Source organism: Juglans regia, chromosome 10, assembly GCF_001411555.2.
Source record: "Juglans regia cultivar Chandler chromosome 10, Walnut 2.0, whole genome shotgun sequence".
Classification (NCBI taxonomy): domain Eukaryota; kingdom Viridiplantae; phylum Streptophyta; class Magnoliopsida; order Fagales; family Juglandaceae; genus Juglans; species Juglans regia.
Window position 1 is genome coordinate 9263958 of NC_049910.1, and position 21487 is coordinate 9285444.

The 21487-nt window shown below is 35.5% G+C and overlaps 2 protein-coding genes across 4 annotated transcripts; both read right to left on the reverse strand.

The window, feature by feature from the left end:
• Positions 1-1999: 1999 nt before the first annotated feature.
• On the reverse strand, positions 2000-7886 carry LOC109010171 (apoptotic chromatin condensation inducer in the nucleus-like). 2 transcript variants are annotated; one of them, XM_018990916.2, is made up of 5 exons: positions 7642-7886; positions 5222-6502; positions 3479-3697; positions 3238-3389; positions 2000-2905 (listed from the first exon to the last, which is right to left on the reverse strand). In XM_018990916.2, the coding sequence occupies exons 2-5, from the start codon at positions 6480-6482 to the stop codon at positions 2444-2446; spliced, it is 2094 nt and encodes a 697-aa protein (XP_018846461.2). In that variant the 5' UTR covers positions 6483-6502; positions 7642-7886; the 3' UTR covers positions 2000-2443. The 2 variants fall into 2 exon arrangements, with proteins under 2 accessions (XP_018846461.2, XP_018846458.2); XM_018990913.2 differs by having other exon boundaries at positions 3479-3709.
• A 1350-nt stretch (positions 7887-9236) lies between these two features.
• LOC109010173 (18S rRNA aminocarboxypropyltransferase) lies at positions 9237-15078 on the reverse strand. 2 transcript variants are annotated; one of them, XM_018990919.2, is made up of 10 exons: positions 14865-15078; positions 14744-14772; positions 14569-14615; positions 14121-14186; positions 13593-13633; positions 12702-12838; positions 12121-12211; positions 11108-11179; positions 10826-10938; positions 9237-9664 (listed from the first exon to the last, which is right to left on the reverse strand). In XM_018990919.2, the coding sequence occupies exons 1-10, from the start codon at positions 14945-14947 to the stop codon at positions 9531-9533; spliced, it is 813 nt and encodes a 270-aa protein (XP_018846464.1). In that variant the 5' UTR covers positions 14948-15078; the 3' UTR covers positions 9237-9530. The 2 variants fall into 2 exon arrangements, with proteins under 2 accessions (XP_018846464.1, XP_018846463.1); XM_018990918.2 differs by having other exon boundaries at positions 14569-14621.
• Between the last annotated feature and the right edge of the window lie 6409 nt (positions 15079-21487).

Genomic DNA, 21487 nt, shown 5'->3' on the forward strand with positions numbered 1-21487 from the left:
CAAGAATCATGTGAGATGATTATGTTGCTTGATCAGCTCAAGGCAAACCTGGATGTGCCTAAGGGATATTCCTTAAGACAAGGGATTATCCTAAAAAAGGGGCGTATTGTATTACCGGAAGATTCTGATTTTAAGAAAAAGGTATTGCAATTTATCCATAATAACCCACAAGCAGGCCATTCGGGATACTTGAAAACTTATAAGAAGGCCAAAATGGATTTTTTTTGGAAGGGAATGAAAGGTGATATAAAGAGGCTAGTTCAAGAGTGTGACACTTGTCAGATTATGAAGCATGAGACAGTACATCCTGCGGGGTTACTCCAGCCACTTCCCATTCCCAGCCAACCCTGGACTGATATATCCCTTGATTTTGTAGAGGGGCTGCCAGTGTCAAAAGGTTTCAGTGTGATATTAGTGGTGGTGGATAGACTCACTAAGTACAGCCATTTTATACCCTTGGCTCATCCGTATACTGCCCAAGTCGTAGCAGAAGAGTTTATGAAAAACGTTTTTAAGTTACACGGGTGCCCTAGGTCTGTGGTGTCAGATAGGGACCCCATCTTTCTAAGCAACTTCTGGAAGGCTATCTTCACAGCACAAGGATCCTCACTAGACTTCAGTTCAGCTTACCACCCACAATCAGATGGCCAAACCGAAGCAGTGAATAAATGTGTAGAGACCTACCTACGTTGTTATGCTGGCTCCAAACCTAAGGTATGGGTTAATTGGCTTCCAATGGCTGAATGGTGGTATAATACCTCCTATCATACCGCCACTAAAATGACCCCCTACCAGGCTGTCTACGGCCAAGACCCTCCCACTCTTCTATCCTACATACCCGGCACAGTTACAAACGAAGCAGCAAATCAGTACCTCAACAAACGAGATCAAGTTCTCAATGCACTCAAGCAAAATTTAACAGAGGCCCAACAAAGGATGAAGCTTTACGCTGACAAACAAAGAACTGAGAGAGAATTCACAGAGGGAGATTGGGTTTACCTCAAGCTACAACCGTATCGCCAAAAGACCCTAGCTTTGAGGAAGAATCTGAAGCTCTCTTCGAGGTACTACGGGCCATTCCAGGTGGAAGCTAAGGTCGGATCGGTGGCTTATAGACTCAAGCTCCCCGAAAATTCCAAGATCCATCCCACATTTCACGTGTCTTGCTTGAAGAAGAAAGTGGGATCTCGAGTTCCCATCCTTCCGACCCTTCCTCCCACTGATTCTTTGGGGGAGATACAACCGGATCCGGAAGAAATTTTAGAAAGGAGGGTTAGAAGACAAGGGGATCGAGCAGTTACGGAAGTGCTAGTCAAATGGAGTGGTCTACCAACGGAAGAAAGCACATGGGAAGTGTTGATGAAGCTTAGGGACCTTTACCCACACCTTGTGGGCAAGGTTCTTTGAAGAGGGAGGGATTGTTAAGGTCCCGTTTATGGCCGAGGCTGAGGAGACCGAAGTGACTTACGGAAGTAAAGATGGGTTCTGTCGAAGTGTTGATGAAGATAGACTTGAACTTGAAGTGTGGATAAGCTGGAACGACGTCGTGCAGTGAAGATGAAGAATGAATCGCACCGTAGGAATGTTTTTATTAAATAGTGTGGGTGCTGCGCACCGTTTTAAGTGTCGGTTAGTTAATGGGTCTGTAAAACGCAGCGTTTGGAATTGTTCCAAACGGTGCGTTCATCTATCTGTTGCTGTTTTTCATTAGTGGTCTGTCATTTACTTTCATGCAAGGAGAGGTCAAGCTAGTTTAATCTTAATTCTGTTAGGGAAATGGTTTAAGGCAGGGAAGGTAGTGGGAGGTGGTATCGAGAATATTTTCGGGAAGTTGAATTTGTGGAGGTCTGGGAGCCCTCGAAGTACTCCCGTATCAATACTATGGCCTTCGGCATTTTATCAAACATCTAGTGTTCATCACCTCCATATCATCTATTTACTACCGATTCATCCATTGTCCTATTTACATTCTGGAATCCGCAAGTTTACAGCATAATATCGAGCATACAAATAAGTCTATATATTATCCATTTATCCATACACGTCCGCAGCATTATTTCTCTCCATATACCATTCATCTTAGCATCAGAGCCAATATTGGGTTCTTAACAAAATTTGACTCTAGAAATTCTAGTTCACCAAGTCGAAGCTCTGGTTCAACAGGTATACAAGATGCTCTACACAAGGTAAAATAGTCCGCTCAAAGAGAGCTCTAAGTTTCAAGAATTTTAACACTAGAAAGAAAGAACTCAGCCCCAAACCAATGCACTCCTCGCAAAAACTCAAACCCATCTACGAACTGGATCCTTCCGCTCCTGGGACAATTCCTTCCTACAACTTACACCGGCGGACCTGCAAAGATGCAATGACGTAATTCTCTCTTACCAACCCATAAGAAAACCCATTGAGCAGCTTGGGGTAAGTATATAGCATGATCCCTCCCCTACTGCTTGGTGCTTTTGCCCTGCAATGCAAGTTTTTCTGCAACTTGTTCTTCTGACAATGGTAAATAGTAGATCCGAGGCGTCGCTTTGGTTTTTCGAAAGAGATCATCTAAAGTGACAACAGGAGGGTCAAGTTTCTCCGGAAGAGGAGGTGGGGGTGGAAGATGAACCCGCTCTCTTGACTGCAGTGGGTTAGACAAAGGTGGCGGTGGAGGGAGAGGAGGTGGGGGTGGAAGCTGTAGCCTGTGTTGATCAGAGGGCTGCGGCTGTGGGGTTGGAGGGGCTGGAGGAATAGTAGGACCAGCACTGGCAGGTGCAGCCAAAGTTTGAGGAGCCTCCACCCGCATTTTCACTTCCTGAGGATCAACAAACTCGGCCAATAAGAGGCGCCCACCCTTTGGAGGCCACTGTAAGTTACACACGGCATTCCTTGTCTCTATGGCTTCTTCTACCGATGAGTACTGCATCGCAAAAGTTATCAGAATAAAGGCATTAGAACAATTGATATGCATGGATGCATAAACCACAACAAACTTGATGGACCAGAAGGCGGTCTCCTTTTGAAGGGAGTTTTCACATTCATGTGACGTAGAGATCCTATGACACTAAAAGGACTGGCCATTGTATCCTAGCATGCCCCTCCCATTTGGAAGACAATCAAGGGAGCGTTTTCAAGTGGGGAAAGACCACCCCATGTTCGTGGCCTGCTGCCACCCTATGATATGTGTGCTCGCTCTTGTAAACAAACACCTGCTAAATTATAAGAAGCCGAAAGGAAGCGATGCAATCTTACAGTGACATAGCAGTGCGTCTTGATGTGATCCATCCAGAAACTAGCAACACTTCCAGTTTTGTCGAGAAGTTCTTGCACTGCTTTCAAAGTAAAGGGCCGCAGAAATCGATCAATTCTAAGCGAATTAGTTGGAGCTTTTTGAGATGGTGGAACTGCCCACATATAGAAGGAAGAACATTTTAATATAAATCAACTACTGCTGGAAATTTCAATATTCATTCAGAAAACATCAATAACTCACCAACACGTTCCTTGGGTGTATTATCACTATTTGTGGAGTCTGATCTAGAGAAACTACGTTTCAAACCAGTAGACCGGAAAGTGTCCTTGGGAGTAGTCTGGAAAGTGTCCTTGGGTATAGTGGTGGGTGTAGAATTAGTGCTATGAGGCTCTGGAACTTTGAGGCCATCAGAGTTCCACCTGCGTTGCCTCTTAATTGGCTCATTATTTGCTACTTGATCTGTAAAGACAGCTAATAATATAAAGAGACACAAGATCATTTACTTCAAATGTTCAAAATTTGCAAATAGTTCAATATTCAGAACTGAACATTTTAATTCCTTCTAAATTATATATTGAAGAAAAGCAATGCCAACATACCATGAAAATTACTATTTCCATCAAGTTATGGCATCTCATAATTATATGCCCAAACAGGATTTTTATGGGTTTATCCACACAAGCTCTTTCTTCAGAATTATCAGAAAATGAAAAACTTACACACAAGTTCAAATGACGAAGAATACAGTATAGATACATTTCACAGAAAAGAAAATCATAGCATGAAAGTTTCAGATAGAAAATTGTACATCTAAAAAAATGAGAATTTAGGCAGCAGACTAACAGTAACAGATATAAAGGTAAAGTATTGGGGGTCAAGGGCAAATCTTGCCGAACCACATTTTGGGATAATATTTTCTTTCCCAGAATTACATTCTGGACTCTTTAACATTGAAAATGAAATTGAAAAACTGCAGAATGAATTTTTCTAGGACGGATATGTTAAGAGGAAAGAAGGATCTCTATATTAATGCTAGTCATCCTAGCCCAAATGCTGCCCTTGGCCAGATTATAGTGATCACAGTTTCCAAATAATGAATAGAGCTTTGTATTCAATAGAAGAATACGTCACTCAAAATTCAAAACCTATGTCAAGCCTGCCATATCACATTAGATATACAGTGGGAAATAAATGATAAATTCACATCTGGAAGTCACAGCAATAGCAGGGTGAAAACTAAACTCTTTTCCCCGCACCTATCATGTTTTGAAGACATTTTTTCCATAAGCATCTTCTGAAGATGTTAAATATCTCCCGGTTAAAGTCTTGAGTTCATAGATCAGATACAAAAAAAGTTAACTCAAGTTTCTCTTTTCTCCTAATTGCTCAGTTTTTTTTTATTGGCACCAGGTGTCCGGAACAAAGTCCCGACTAATCCCAGTGTACCTCGGGTAATTCAAAGGAAAATTCTCCTTGTCCGATGGTCCCAAAAAATTGTTTGCACAAAAGTGTTCAAACCTTAGACAAGGAGGAAGTATACCACCAAGACCAAGGCTCTTACCACTTGATCCAACTCCTAGGGGTTCTAATTACTCAAATTTTAGTCTCTCCCAATAACAAATTGATTTTGTGATTCTCAAACTGCCAGCTTCTTCAACCATCAACCAAGTAATCCCCTGGGTAACAGAGTTCAGAATTTGTGCCTGTGCCTTTTTCAGACATGAAATTACTCATATGCTACAAATAAGAGAGATCACAAATGCTTTTTTTTTTTTAACAAGTGAAGAGATCACAAATGTTTTGCATAAAGAAAGGAAAAATAACTAAAAAAATGAATGTGATAAACAAAAAAGAAGAAGAATATGAACACATCATTTTGGCAGCAGAACCATATAAGACTTCAAACCTTAACAAACCAAAAGAATACGTTAGAACATAAAACTTTAACAAAAATAAGAAAGACCCTCAGGATACAAGTCTTACCATTAAGTTTTCTTTTCTCAGCAGATGCAGCTGGACAATTCTCATTCTCTCCACTTTTCTCGCTCTCCTTTTCAACTTTTTCAGAATTATTCTTCCAATCAATTGGTTTAGTCTCCAGAACATCCTCTTCCATGGAATCATCACCAAAACTCCGGTCTAAATTCAACTTTTCAGAAAACCCTACATCTGTACTATCAATTTTCTTACTTATTTCTGCATTTGTAGCATTGTTGTCATCTTTCCCTCCATTAGATGACTTGTTCTCATGTGGCTCTCCAACATCCATTGGATATGATTCACCACCAACTGGGACAACACTGCTGGAAGATGGTTCCACCATCTCAGGCTTAACAATATCTAGTTCTAATTTGACATGATCAGTAATTACATTATCCTTTAGTTCAATCTTTTCATTAATTGACACAGAATCAGTAGAAATAGAATCGGATTTTACTTGAGACCCTAAAATAGGGCTGACCTCAGATACCTGGTTGTCTGGAGTAGAACAGTTGAGCATGACATCCCCGGATGGAAGCTTTAAACCTTCATTCTCAAGCTGGAGCTTTGAATCCTCATTCTCAAGCTGGGGCATTGAATCCTCATTCTCATGCTTGGGATTTGAATCTTCATTCTCCAGCCGGGGCTTCAAGTCCTCATTCTCCAGCTGGGGCTTTAAGTCCTCATTGGCTAGCCGGGGATTTGAATACTCATTATCCAGCTGGGGCTTTGAGTTTCTGTTCTCCTTTTGAGTTTCAGTGTTCTCCATATCTTGCCCACTAAATGCTACCTCAGAGACCACAATCTCAGGTACTTTAGTGCTACTTTCAAAGGCAGCTGTATGAACAAGCAGCTCCCCTTCCACCCTAGCAGAATCAGTAGCACCAAGTAAGCCGTGTTCCTCAACTTTTTCTTGCTCAAAGGTTTCCACACTGTCATTAATGTCAACTTGAACCGCAACATTATCTGGTTTATTGTTCTTGTTACCACAATGAGTTGCAACATAGTTAGCTGTTTCTGCAGCAACTACTATTGTCTGTGCACCTTTTGCAACAACAGCATGTTGCGATCCACAATTAAGATCATTATCCACAGCCTTTTTAACATTTTCCATATCAGTGTGAATAGCGTCATCCAGACGTTCGATCAAATCATCCTTCAAACCCTTGGTTGTCAATTTCCTTCTCTTAAGCTCCTCTTTCAGCTCCATAACCTTCCACTGATCAATTGGTTGATTGCCAAGAATTGGATAGATTGATGACATATTTTCCAACTAAAAGTCACCTTCACAACCACGACTAAAATATTAGAATTGATACCCAAATTGGCCACTAAAAGAGAACACCAAAACCAAATTAAACTTCAGAGAAACATACAAAAAGAGGTAGAATCCAACCAGTACTAAACACGGAATGGTGAACTGAAGGCAAAAGTGATATAAAAATGAAGCTTTATGTCATTTGAAAATAAAATCATAACCTGGGAACCAATATGGGCTGCAGAGATGATACATGATTTTGAAAGCAACCAAACAAACATGTAGAGGTAAAGGAAATAATACAGCAGAAATATCGTATAAGACAAGCTTGCAATCCCATAAGAAATTAAATTTTGTCCGTAGGAAGATCTTAATAGATATCGTTCCGCAAAAATATATAATATATGCACAAGTTCTTAATAGCGTAAGAGCAATGCATCATGTATGTCTCACATGGACGTTTGAGAAACCAAGTTAAACAAACAGGCAACCAAAAGATAAACCATTATACTGATAAGATGCCATGCAATATTATAAAACAAATGGCAATAAAATAAACAAGCAGAACAAAACTTAGAGGCCAAGCCTTAACTTTCAACAGTATACACAAACATCATGCTCCTTTTTTTCCAAAAAAAAAAAAGGGACCCGACGAAAAGGTCACAAGAAAAAAGAAAGAAAGTGGTACGTGTAAAGTTCTAATTCTTCATGAACCATGTTACGTTATTATCCCATATTCAAAAAAGAGACTAGAAAAAGAAGTATAAATATATCCCACGCAAAGAACCAAGACTCTTTTTTTCAGATCAGTAAGAACAAGATTTTATTAATAGAAAACAATAAGAAAAAAACTCCGAGTGTCTTAACAAATTAAACCATTAGTTCGAGAAAACAGAGCCCCCCAAAAAATTATCCAACGATGCAGCATCATGCAACAAAATCAAGCCAGCACACAAAAATAAAAGTACAGAGCCCAGGAACATTCCTCACCGTAAATATGCTCCATTAAAAAAAAGAAAAGAAACATAAGTAAAGCAGAACGAAAGAGATAAGCATCGAAAAACCCCTAATTAATTCATGCAAAACACGCCAATAAACGAACACAGTGATTAAGAACTTAACTAAAAAATAAAAGCCATTGATGGAAAAGGGGGAAATCACTCACAGGAATAGTCGGTTCACGGAGCGGAAACACACGAAAGCGTGACCTTCGGTTAGGAAAAGGAGATGATATGCTAAAACCCCATTCACAACACAAAGCCCACACATTTGAGAAAGTAGACGAAGTAAGCCATTACCCACCCACAGGGAAGCGAAAAGGGAGACGCTGAATCTCGTTAAAGCTTAACTCTGCCACAGGCCCACAACCGTTTCGTTTCAATTTCCTGAAACAAAACAAGAACGACAAGAAAAGCAGAAACAAAAGCAGAATGCGTTTGGATTATGAATACTAATGAGTTAAATAGTGAATAACGTTTGGATGATGAATAGTAATGAGTTAAATAGTGAATAAAATTATATGGACTTATCTAAATTGAGTTTAAAGTGTGTTTGGATATTAAGATGAGTTTAATATCTTTTATGAAAAGTTGAAAAATGTGAGTCTCACGTACAAAGATGTGTTAAATTAAAAAAAATTTGTGGATTCTACATGTAAGGAGGTTTTTAGTTGAGATAAGTTTAATAATTTAGGCTGCGTTTGGATGTTGAACTGAGTTGAGTTAAGATGATAAAATATTGTTAAAAATATTATTTTTTGATATTATTATTATTTTGAGATTTGAAAAAGTTGAATTGTTTATTATATTTTGTATTGGGATTTGAAAAAGTTGTAATTATGAATTGAGATGAGTTAGATGAGTTTGCTTACCAAACGAAACCGAGTTGGGTATTTAGATGTTAGAGTTAGTTTAAAATTAAACTAAATTCAACTGAATCTTACAACCAAACGCAGCCTAACATTTTCATGCCGTACAGTAATTTATCATTTTTAGCGGTGCTTATATTACATATATATATTTTTAAATAAAAATATAAAAATAATAAATTACATATTAATGTTAATAAGAGATAATAAATAAAATTTTTCTATTTCTTATGTCCCTCTCCCAAAAAGAATGATTAGGATGAAATCAGACAAACTAAAAAATGATATTTAGGTTACATTTAGATAGTAAGATGATCTTAAATATTTTGTGAATAATAAAAAAAAAAAAACATATATAAAAAATAATAATAAAATAATAAATAGTAATAGACAGAGCCTTAATATGAAGTATCTTTCTTTTTTTAAAAAAATAATTTAAGATTTATTTTAAAAAATTAATTTTTTAATAATAAATTATATTATTTCTAAAAGGAATACAAAACATTTGTATAATTTATAATTGTATCTAACATTATTCTATACAAAATTTAATGCACAATCTTATAAGACTTTATGTAATATGTTATATCATAAAGTTATTTTTATTATAAAATAGATCTAACGAATCTTATCATAAATTCATATCTTATATGACTTTATGTGCCACAGCATATGCTTGTTTTAGAAGATTGATTTTTATTATTTTGCCGGGATATAGAAAAACCAAAACTATCCAGAGTGTTTTGGCATTCATTATATAGCAGGAAAACTATAGCTGAGAGCAACATACCATTGCATCCTGACAAGGCTGTTGCCTTGCATACCTTTAATTGGATCAAGCAACGTTTGAAGTAGTAACTGATAATCTAATAATTAAAAAGGAAAACAAGCCCTCCATTGAATGTCTGAAATGCACTAAACAAATGTAACTTAAAAACAGTTTTTGCTCTTTCTTTTGGTTAGCGTAATAACTATGATTAAAGTTTAAACAAACACACACTAAAAAGCCAAAGCACAAGTCAAAACTCATGTATTAGTACATGGTTTCAGGTAGGCATCTCTTCAGTGCATTTTTTTTTTTTTTTTTGTTATCGGGCATTTGTACAGAACCCCTCATTGCGGCCACAAGTTTTGCATCCACCAATTTCTGCCTCACCGTGCAACTGTGAAATATAATAATATTCTATCTACTCACTTTCTTCATCACTTTCTTCCTCGCTTTCCCGAAATTTCAGATGGTTCATATTCTTTTCAAGTGGTGGAAGCCCGTCGTCGGAATCAGAAGAGTTCTCATCCCCACTGGGAGATGCCATGTCTGCTCCTGTAGCAGCAGACAGCAAAAACACATTTTTAATGTTAGTGTAGGTTATTTTATTCCGTACTGCTTCAAGTAATAAGCTTGCATTATTAATTTCCCTACTTTCATGGATATGGGATCGATATCAGGATAATGGAAAGGATTATAACCCCAAAAACCTCCTTCTGGTCTTTCAGGACCAACTATCACATGACAGTTCTCGAGAGGAGATATCATAACAGGCAGAATAATATACAAGGAGTACAGGGAAAATTGACATGATTGTAACCACATACAAGATGGACAATTGACATGATTATGGAATTGAGAGTACCAGAGAAAATTTGGAGGAAAAAAAGGTGAATGTGATGATTATAATGAAGCTTATATGCGTTTTCCATTGATTCATTAGCCTTATGACCTAAAAAGAGTGGATCATTGGAACAACTTACAAGATGAATTGTCAAATGGAGAATATACTTTTCACTGATCGTATGCTTTTGTAAAGGGTAGAGTTAACAACACAGACAAATGTAGGAACAATAAAGAAGGAATAAAAGATAGGAACAAAAGCTGATGCAGATATATCTTGATCTCTGGAGGAGCAAGTCTGAAATATGTGTCATCCAAACGTATGAACAGAGTTTAAAAGACATCCATGAAACAATGGTGTTTCACCATAGGTTCATGCACAAATCCTAGTTGTGGTGGATGGCAGAAAACCAAAATAACAACACCACCACCAAAAAAGAAAAAAAAAAGGATGATAATATAAGAAATGCTTCAATGACAATGTGTATGTCTGTCTATACCAAAGGAGATGGAAGAAGGCATGTAGGGCAGCACCAATTCCAGCTTACAGGTGTCACAGAAAATGAGGGGAATGCTAAATAAAATGGAGATGGGGTAGTGAAACATCTACTTCAACAAACTGACATTGATAAATTGAAAGAAAAAATAGTTAGCTAGCATCCCCAAGAAGGGGAAAGGAGTCTACTGGGTTGCCTTGAATCAAGAGAAAAAAAAAAAAGGTTGCAAATGTGATTTGCAGGTGCAACGATAGTTGATTGCACAACCCATTTGATGGGAAACATGTTCCACATAACTTCTAGTTCACTTAACAAGGGCCTTAATCTGGCATTCAGACGTGGGGATAGCATTTTTTTGACAGCCACTAACATATACCTTCGACTTCTGGGGGAACCTTCGGAACCTGGCGTTGTTGGGAAAGCCAAGCATTTTGAGTTGAAATGATATCGGTACTATTTTCACAGTCAGAGTATGCCTTTAGAAGTTCCCTGTGTCAATTAGAAATGCCAAAATTTGAAAGAGAGCAAAATTCATGGAAATCAAAGCACAATTATTTTAGGAAGTATAAAAGTGAAACCTCAACTCTCCAAGGTGCACCCATTCTCCAATCAATGAAGTATCATTATATTTTATGAAGATTAGCTAAGAAAAACACACCTGTTGAGGGACAGGAAAGCATGACCCCACTTGAACTTGCCAAGCAACAGATTTGCAGTTTCCTCTTCCCCACTGTAAACCATATGATAGACATATGAAAACAGTAAGTTTCTCCATTGGAGAACACATCCAATCTTGGTGCAACAGAATATCTATGTTCACAAATAGAAGGCAATGAGACCAAGAATAATGGAATAGTGACCCGTCGATATTAGAGATGCAGCTGAAATAGATTATGTAGAGCGTAGCCCTATCAGTGTAGGGAAAGAAAAGCTAAAATAAAAATAGGAAACCAATAAGGGCCATAAGGCTAAAAACCGAATCGGTATCTTGGGAAAATATTAGACAAACAGGGCATTTCCTTCAGATCTCAGAATTCTGCCAATGTTTCTTCTAATGCAAGATCTTGAAGCTAATTCTATCAAAGGAGTGTGCTAGTGTGGGTTCAGTCATTCAGATGCCCCTCAACACCTGTAGGCCTAAAATAAAATGTGGTTGTTTCGTTGGGCTTCTTCAGTCTCACTAAGCTAATTCTACCATAGGAGTCACATTATACCATCTCTGACCTTTTGGCTACAAGGATACAAGCAACAGCAATTTCAGACCTTTTGATGATGCCCATGTGTCTTCATATTGGCTCTTAACAAAACTGAAATAAGCCAGTAACCTTCTATCTCAATCAAACTGAGAGTAACTCATTCTAAACCTACGTACATAATTATCTGATAAGAGCCTTAGGAAAAATCTGCATCTATAATGCAATGTGCATATCACGAATAGGATTCAGGTAATACAAACTAATCCACCAGCTAACTTTGAAATATAATTTTTTTTTTATAAATCAATATAAATATAATTAAATGTGTCCTCTATCAGCAATTAAGAGTTGCTTACTTAAAGAAAACATGAGAGCATATTTCAAGTTAAGAAAAGAGACAACACCAACTATTACCAACTCCAACATGGGTTTAGCAACCTAAGAAACCGTATTACTTAGGAAGAGGTTTGGGTACCATATGATTAAAGCTGCAGATAATGCCTCCACACAAGATAGTTCGCATGGTCTACCATAATTCACTGGATTTGCTGCTACCAGCCATGGCACTGCAATTTCAAGTGATTTTCTAAAGTCAAAGACAGGCAAAGAGACAATCGAACACAGCAATTCTATAATAAAACTTAAAGATCCGGTAACATTGACATATGTGAAATTTGTTTTTTGATAAGGACATAAAAGGCATTTCATGAGCACACTAAATTCTTCAACACTTGCTCTGAAAAATTATAAAAAAGAAAAGAAAAAGAACAAGCGTATTCAATGAGATACAAAACAAGATTTTTTTTGAAGTGTCGACAAGCTTGGAGTGATCTAACAGAAAGAATCACAAATGAACCCATAATCATATTCCCCAAGCATAGTATGTGGAAACACACAAAAGACATTTTCAGGATACATAAATATACATTAAAGAAATGCATATTTATAAGCATGTGTGTGTGTGTGTGTGGGTGTGTGGGTGTGGGTGGGTGTGTGGGACTTTAAATTAAATAAGAAACTCCCACGAGTAATTATGTAAAGAATCGAAATCCATACAGAGACGAGGAGCAGCACAACGTAGCTTCACAAAAGGTACGTCACCCAAGCGGGCCCATGAGCAATCCACAACAGCTAACCCTTTCCTCTTCATTAAGCTATGATCTTCTTTTGAGACACATTGTGTACCAACCGGACTGCCAGGGTGAATATAAACATATAATAAAAATGAATACAGGAACTTGTAAGTATTTTATACACACATAACAAGTATTACCTTTTTAGTATATGATTTCAACCATAGAACTACCCTACCCCACTCAAGCTCTTTACTACCTGAGCCATAAGGAATGCATTGACATCCAATTTCATTCCAGGTATCATCTACGTATTGAATAGAATAATAGATTCAAGTACAGATTTGCATTCATAAGATTACAAGTCTCTCTGTCACGCTTGGCAGTTTGCACAGAACCAAGCATTCTACAGCTCAATCAGCTTGCTAACCTCCCCCCACCCAAAATCCAATCTCAAAAGAAGCTTTTAATAATTGAGAGATTACATTATTTTTTAGCTAAATATGTTCTATCAGGAAAGTACATTAATTGGGATCCTGTCAAGAGATAAGAGGTATAATGTGGGAAGAAATGAATAGATGATAGCCCCATCAATGAAAAAACATGTTATGTCTATCCTACAAGTGGAATAGAAGCTACCAAGTTTTTTTCTCCTCTCTCTCTCTCTCTCTCTCTCTCTCTCTCTCTCTCTCTCTCTCTCAATAAGTTGGAAACTATTCATGTTTCCCTCATCGTAGGCAAGAACAACCATCTAGTTTTCAAACACGTTATATATATCCAAAAATATCTAACAAACATAAATGTGAAATGAGTCAATAACAATAAGTTAATAACACTGACAAATGAAGGTAAACAGAGCAATCTGTATGAGTACCTTAAAACAATGCCCCCAAAACCATTACTCACGCGCAACTCCTGCATGAGGTTTTCCAAACATCAAGCTTACTGGCATCTCAAACTGCCTATTATATCATGACAGAACGCTAAGTTGATGAAAATACTAGATTCAAGTAAAAGCTGAAGTAAATGAATCTGCTAAAAAAAAGAAAGAATGAAAGAAAACATTTTGGTTTTAAAACCTCAAATAAGCACGAACCCCCTAACCCAGCTAAATTCAAGACTTAGCAGCTGGTTCTCTTAACTGGCATTGCTTCTTAGTTCTTAGTAACAAGGTTTGGAAGATCACTATCAATCAAAATATTTCAAACACTTGCCAATCCTAAAGACTAAAGCTAGACTGAAAATATTTAAAGATACTAAAGAGTAAAGACCAAATGCCAACCCTAGGCTAAACAGAATTAACAATGAGAAAAAAAAAAAAAAGATATTGAAGTAAACATAAGAAAGGTGTAAATGTGCATGAGCGAATCATGATAAGATAAAATGTGAACCAGATACTTTCTTTTAGTAGGCCGAATCTTGAAAGCTTCCTTCCTGTGCACCTTTTTGCATCACATTGTCCGAAATCCTAAATCAACACCACCACACCACTTAATCTCATTGTTGGAAATTCATAGAATTCACACATGACAGAGTTACAGATCCTAACAACATCATTGATCTAACCCATAAAGATCTCAGAAAATTGTTTATTTCACAGCAACAAACAAACCAGCAAACAAGCAAAAAAGTGTTACCCTCCCACTGCTAATTGTGTGCGCACTATATACAATTTAGATTTCAGCCGCCTCAACACTCCTTCAAATATAAAATCCATCCGAAAATAATTACAATCACAAATAATGACTCAGACATAAGATAGCTGGTGACGGCGAACAACGAATCAAAATCAAAGAAAATCAAAAGGGCAAAAGAGAATAAGTAGAGGAAAGAAAAAAAAAAATGCTTACCCACATAGCAAGTTGGATTTTCGGACCTGCAGGCTCCTCTTCAGCTGCTGCAACTGTAATAAAGTTATCAGCAGTACAAAATCAAAACCGATTGTTGAAGCGGCAATACCTCAAACACCTTTAATACGAGAAAAAAGGGGAGTCGTAAAATAAGAGCAAGCTATCAAATTGGGACCTTGATCAGACGGAAGAGACTCGTCCTCCCTGGAAAATTCATAAAAAAAGAAAAGTGAGACGACGAAACTCAATCCAAAAACAAAAAGACTACGGAAAAAGTTGGGTGTGAAATTAATAACCGTTGAAGTTGATGGGTTCTGCTGGATTGCGCCCTATGGGAGGGGTGATTTTTGAACCGCCTGGTCTTGTTGTTGTGACCCATGCTCTGCGAAGTGCGAAGACTAGGTAAGCTAAGGACAGGTACTGAGAATAAGTGGTCGACGGAGGAGCTCTGGGAACGGTGAAAGTGTGCGTGCTTTCGGTTTGCTTTATATAGGTTACCACTTTTCGGTCCAAGTTGATCTGTTTAAGAGAAATTCTTCTAATTAACCAATATTTTTTATCTCTCAGCTTATATCTTATAAAAAATACATACACATCGTATAAAAAATATTTTCATATTTTATAAAAAAAAAAAATTATAAATATAATTTTTTATTTATTAATTCATTTTATTTATTTACTAAGATACATCTATTTTTTTAAAAAAAATGGTATATACCTATATAAACCACATATTTTTTATATGAAATTTACTCCAATTTTTATTTTTTTTCCTCTTTCCGCCTCAACTATTTTATATAAATTATTATTGTAAAACTATTTTTTTATGTAGTTGTTATGACTTATGCATGCAAGTCCGTGTAGAGATTGTGATCTAATAGGATTTGATGTGTAAAAGTTAAAATTAAATTTTTTTTTATAAATAAAATCTTAATATCAATGATGTGTTGGATGCATTTTCTTTATCGATTTGTAAATATAATTTTTCTTTCTTTATAATATATTCAACAATTAATGAGTTGCCGATGGAGTTCAAGGCAAATGTATAAAACCATTGAACATGCTAAAAAATGGTTTGCAACATTAGTGATAGACATATACCATTTCAACCAAACAAAATTTCACCATAGCTGTGGTGCGATTGTTATGAACTCTTAGCACCAGATAGAACACCAGTTAACACATGCCCAACAGGAAGTTTGGAGGTCAAAAGCAAGCTTTTACAATAAACAGTCCCCTCCTCACAAGGAGAAAGAACCTCTCAAAATGGGCAGAAAGGGACGGATCCCCTTTCAGCATCATCCGAAGCCCACCAAATGAGACATATCTCCATGAAACCTAAGACAAAATCCAAGACAAGGACCACGAAATTAGATGATTACCAAGGTGCATAAACAAAATCTCTTTCTTCTAATCTTTTCCTTATTCTAAGAAAAATATAGTACGTGCATGCACTGTGGGACAGTATTTCTCTGCAAATATTATTAGAGCTCATAAAACATTCATAGTAGAAGGGAAAATACCTCAAAGTCAAGTTTTATAGTTGTTCCGCAAGTGAATCTAGCGTATATATCTCCGATTGATCCGAGTTCGTCTTCACACAAACTGTTAGATATTCACACCCATACATCATTGCTAGCTAGAGGAATTGACGTTGATTATGTCACTTTGGTCTTTCGCAAAATGGGGAGTCGAGATAGTCGGCCCCCCTGCTCCCAAGCAACAGAGGCGTAAGGTTTGTCGTTGTCACCGTGAATTACTTTACCAAGTTGATAGAAGTAGAAGCATTGACCACAATCATAACAAGCAACATCACTAAGTTCTAATGAAAAGCCAACATGTGTCAATTTGGCATCCCTCGGAGTATAATTTTAGACAATAGATGGAAATTCGACTCTAATCACTATCGCAACTAGTGCGCAAAGTTAAGAATCAAATTTAAGTATTCATCTCTAGGCCACCTGCAAGCCAACGAACATTTTAAAGGAGATCAAAGCGTTGAGACATGCAATATAGAGTTACATACTCTCATTCATGATTGATAAAATGCAATACACCTAACATATATCTAACAATATGCAACAATCATAGTAGAACTTTTCTTTCAAAGTGTTATGAAATTGTACCAGAATAAACTAAAATCCTAATATTTTCATATAACTTCAAACATACATGCTCATTTATTATCCACCAAGAAAACATAATCTAATTAATTAAGAATAACCTTGGAGAAGTAAACTCTTTTAATACATCATACTTCACCTTTCTTCATAATTCAAACTTAGAATAATTATCATAAATAATGAATGTGATGCCCTCAACTTCCACTTGAAATTTGACGAAACTTGAAGCGTTGGGATATGTAACACAATATTATATACCCTGTTGATGTCAGTTAAAGATATAATACATCTAACATGCATATAGCAATATGCAATATTCGTAGTAGATAATTTTTTCTTTAAGTAATACAACATCCTAGATAGCATTATATCCCAAAATATAACCATCTTCATAAATTCACATCGTGACAGATATCCAAAATGGTTACAGCACTTGTCCAACAGGTCAATAACAACATAAATACTTGAGACAGAGCTCCATAAATACAGCCTGAGAAATAAATCTACAATACTAAATTGTTGAGCTGCTCACGCAACTCAGATATGATCTCCAAAATTGCTTCCAGAAAGTGGATAACCGTAGTTATCAGTTCCTTGTCCTCTCGCTAAGGGCTATTTAACCTTGTCTAGTCTTTCAAGCGAGAGTTCTCTAAATCTTGACACATCGTCTACCATTTTAGGGGGAATAGTAGTTGAAACTACCAAGTGTGATTTATTTACAAATACCAACAAGTAAACTGCCAAGCTACCAACAGTATACATATACATACATGAAAGTAAAATGGCATTGATGCAGCGTGATATGAATGTGAATATGCATTACATGATTTGGCAAATATCATGACATGTGCCTGACTTGAAAAAAAAATAACGAGACTAACAAGATTTGACTGAACTGAACTTGACATTAATTGGAATTGGCATGAACATGAAGTTGACATGAACTGAATTTTGTTGATAAAAAATATACATGATTGCAAGATCCTGACAATCATAATGATTTTGCCAGTTATTTCTTTAGAAATATTTGCACAATAAAAATGACTCAGTCCAACGTATTCCGTTAGAAATACTTAGACAATCATAATGATTCCGCCATAAATATTTTAATGGAGATACCTTAACAATCAGAATGATTATGTTAGGAGTATCTTGTAATAATTTTAATGAAATACTCTAACAATTAGAATGAGTACATCATGAATATTTTAATAGAGGTATTCTAATAGTTAGAATGATTATACCAAAAGTACCTTATATAAATTATCAATGGAGATACTTGGACAATCATAGTGATACATGCATGACTGACTAAGAAAATATTTATTGATGGCCTCATGTGACTTATGACATGTATCCATGGCATGTAACAAATAACTATCTGACCGATGACATGACATTCATTGCATGTAATATATACACATGATGACGAGGCATTGGTGACATGTGATGGATAAAAGTGTAAAAGATATGATTGCATGACATTCGTGATATGTAACAAATAGACATGTAACAATGGCATTATGTAACAGATAAATGTGTAACATTTATCCATGGCATGTAACAAATAACTATCTGACCGATGACATGACATTCATTGCATGTAATATATACACATGATGACGAGGCATTGGTGACATGTGATGGATAAAAGTGTAAAAGATATGATTGCATGACATTCGTGATATGTAACAAATAGACATGTAACAATGGCATTATGTAACAGATAAATGTGTAACAAATGACATGACATTTGTGGCATGTAATAATGACATGGCATTCATGTAATAGATAAAAGTGTAACAGATAACTGATGACATGGCATGGTATAATATAGAAATCATAGTAGGCACAGCGAGATGAATATAGAAATGACAGTCTTATCATCGCATATACATAAATATCCCTATAGTAAGTTAGAAGCTAACTTACAATGAATGAGCGTAACGTGAAACATAGCGTGAAAAAAATGTGAATTGAAATAAGATATTTTCTAAGGTTAGAATATCTCACTAAACACTTAGAAATATAAGAATAACTCGCCTATGGAAAAAATTGCAAAGTTACTTCTCTATTTGTGAAAAATTACAATTTACAAATTTGCCTATAAAATAAAAATTTTGCATACGAACTCTAAATCTTACCAAAATTTACATTGCTCATGTAAGTTTTATCCTAAATCTAAATATCAAATCAACAAAATTTAAAGCAATGCACAACTAGGAGAAACACTACTTGGTCGAGCCATTCTAGGGCAAAAACCATGATTTTTGTTGCAATTTGTCCTTCTAACGTACTAATATGCTCAAATCGATTGTTGCAACACTTAAAAAAATCACATCCTTAGTTCTAAATTCATACTAAAACATCAGTATGCTCGTTCCATAAAAATGTTAAACTTACTACATTAACAAAATGCCAAAACATCAAATTTAGGTAAAAAAAAAAAAAACCAATTCTTGATGTTCTTGGTCGAGTGCTATTCAAATCAGCTCCAAGTATTCTAAAAGTCCATAATCACACTCTTAAGTTGCTTTTCCTCCTCTTATTCACAATTCAAACTTACATCACTTAATCATTCATTCACTCACTTAAGTCAGCCTTCATCTATATCCCACACCCCTTACATTACTTCCCAAACTTCAGCCAATTTTCATTGTTTACCGAGAGAGATCTCGGCAATTTTTATGTTTTTTATTCCAAGTTTTGTAAGTTATTTTCTATAGCTCAATGCTCTTGTATTTTATCTAATATTGACACTAGATTACTTGGGTTAGCATTGATTAATTTTTCTTGGATTTTTTATGGATTAAAGTTAGTGTTATTGATGGAAAGGTTTCGGCGATAATAGTTTTGATATTTGTGTGAAACTTTAAAAATTTTGTAAAATTTTTGATGAAATATTGAGAATATCTTGATATGATGAAGGGTTAACATTTTTATATGCAAGTTATGTTGGGTAGATCTTGACATTGTAATCTCATGTTTCTGCCAAATAAAAGAAAGCTAGCATTGAAGGTGGGGTGCTTCTGACACTAGGGATGTGATATTGTGATGTTCAGTTGTTGGGGCGCATTCTCTTTCAAGTTTATCATCACCTCACCTGCTATAAGATTACAATAGTGTTCAAAGTACTTGAAATATAAGAAAAATATAATGAGGATTGCTACACAACCTCCACCACACTCCACACTCCACACTTTTTTAAATTTTTTAAATTTTTAATATTTTTTTTAATTTTTTTTTGAGTTTATTCTTTTTAAATTATTTCAAATTTTTTATTTTTTATTCATATAATAAATATTTAATAAAAGAAAAAAAATAATAAAAATTAAAAATAATGTGGAGTGTGGAGTGTTAGGAGGTTGTGAAGATTTTTTGAAATATAATTCATGTCTTTTCCGTTCTGACATCTTACAATTAGGACTTTTTTTTTGCCGATTTGGTTGCAACACGACTGTAAATCCACATAAAACAGGTTCTCTTTATTTACATTTAAAATTCATCTCAATTTATCTTATTTTAATTTATTTTATCTTATTATTATAATTTTTTTAATTTCTCACATAAAATATAATAAACAATTCAACTTTTTCAAATTTTAAAATAATTTTTTCAAATTTCCACACAAAATATAATAAATAATTCAACTTTTATTCTACTATTCACAAATCATTTCAACAACCTATTTCTGAATCCAAACTATTATTTGAGTTTTATTTAACTGTGTTCATGATTGAGTTTTGTGACATTAAACAATGCTTGTATATGTTAACTTTATGTTTATTGAAAACATTATTCGATATATTTTACTTATCTATCAATCATTTAATATCGCGCGCATAAAATAATAATAAAAGAACAATGATTAAAAGGAGCCCAAGGATGGTATTGAGTTTCAAAGAATTAGGTGATCTTGTTCTTAAAAGAGAGGGGTTGTGCTATTTGTGGAAGTCTCAAGCTAAAAAGGTATTCCAAGTATGGTGTGTCTTTTGACAAGAAAAAGTTTGGATTGGCATATCCATCATAGGGGTGGACAAATCCAGCAAACCAAATTCTGTCCCTGATCATTAGGGCCCATCTCATGTTCATCCTTACACCTGTCTATTGATGGAGACCAAACATCAGCCAAACATTCAATTGGGTTTTGAGAACATCCAATGCTGAAGATCTATGACACCAACCATTATATTTGCTGGAAAAAAAAAAAAAAAAATCATGTCATGTTTTTGGTACGACTTCACTTGCATGTCTCAATCATATGTGTTGAGACAGCCATTTCCACGAATTATTTGTTCTTTATTTCATTTTTTAAGGAAGGAATATGCATGGCCCTGCCCCACAGAGAGAGATCAGATCGAGGGATGTAAATTGTTCCAATCTCTCTCTCTGGTCCCACATCGAGAACTTGTAAAAATATAGGACAAATTACAAAAAAAATAAAAATAAATATTACATCATATGGCTTTGAAAATAACCTCAATCTTCATATTTACACAGTTTTTTTATAAGACTGATCTTTATTATTTAATCAACGAAGTTTCTAGAAAATACTGATTTTAGAAGATTAATCATTTATGTATTTATCGTGATTAGGTGTGTCTTACTGTCTAACCAATGATTGTCTTTTATCCATTAAAAAAAATGGATATATAGTCTCAGCCAACTAAGAGAGAGAGAGATGCAATGTGGGCAGATAAAATTTTAGTTGGCTTCGCTCGACTTGGTTTTTAAGAAGAGTATTGCTATGAGTCTTAATTCGGGATTAAAAAGTGTGTCGAATAGAACATTTTTCT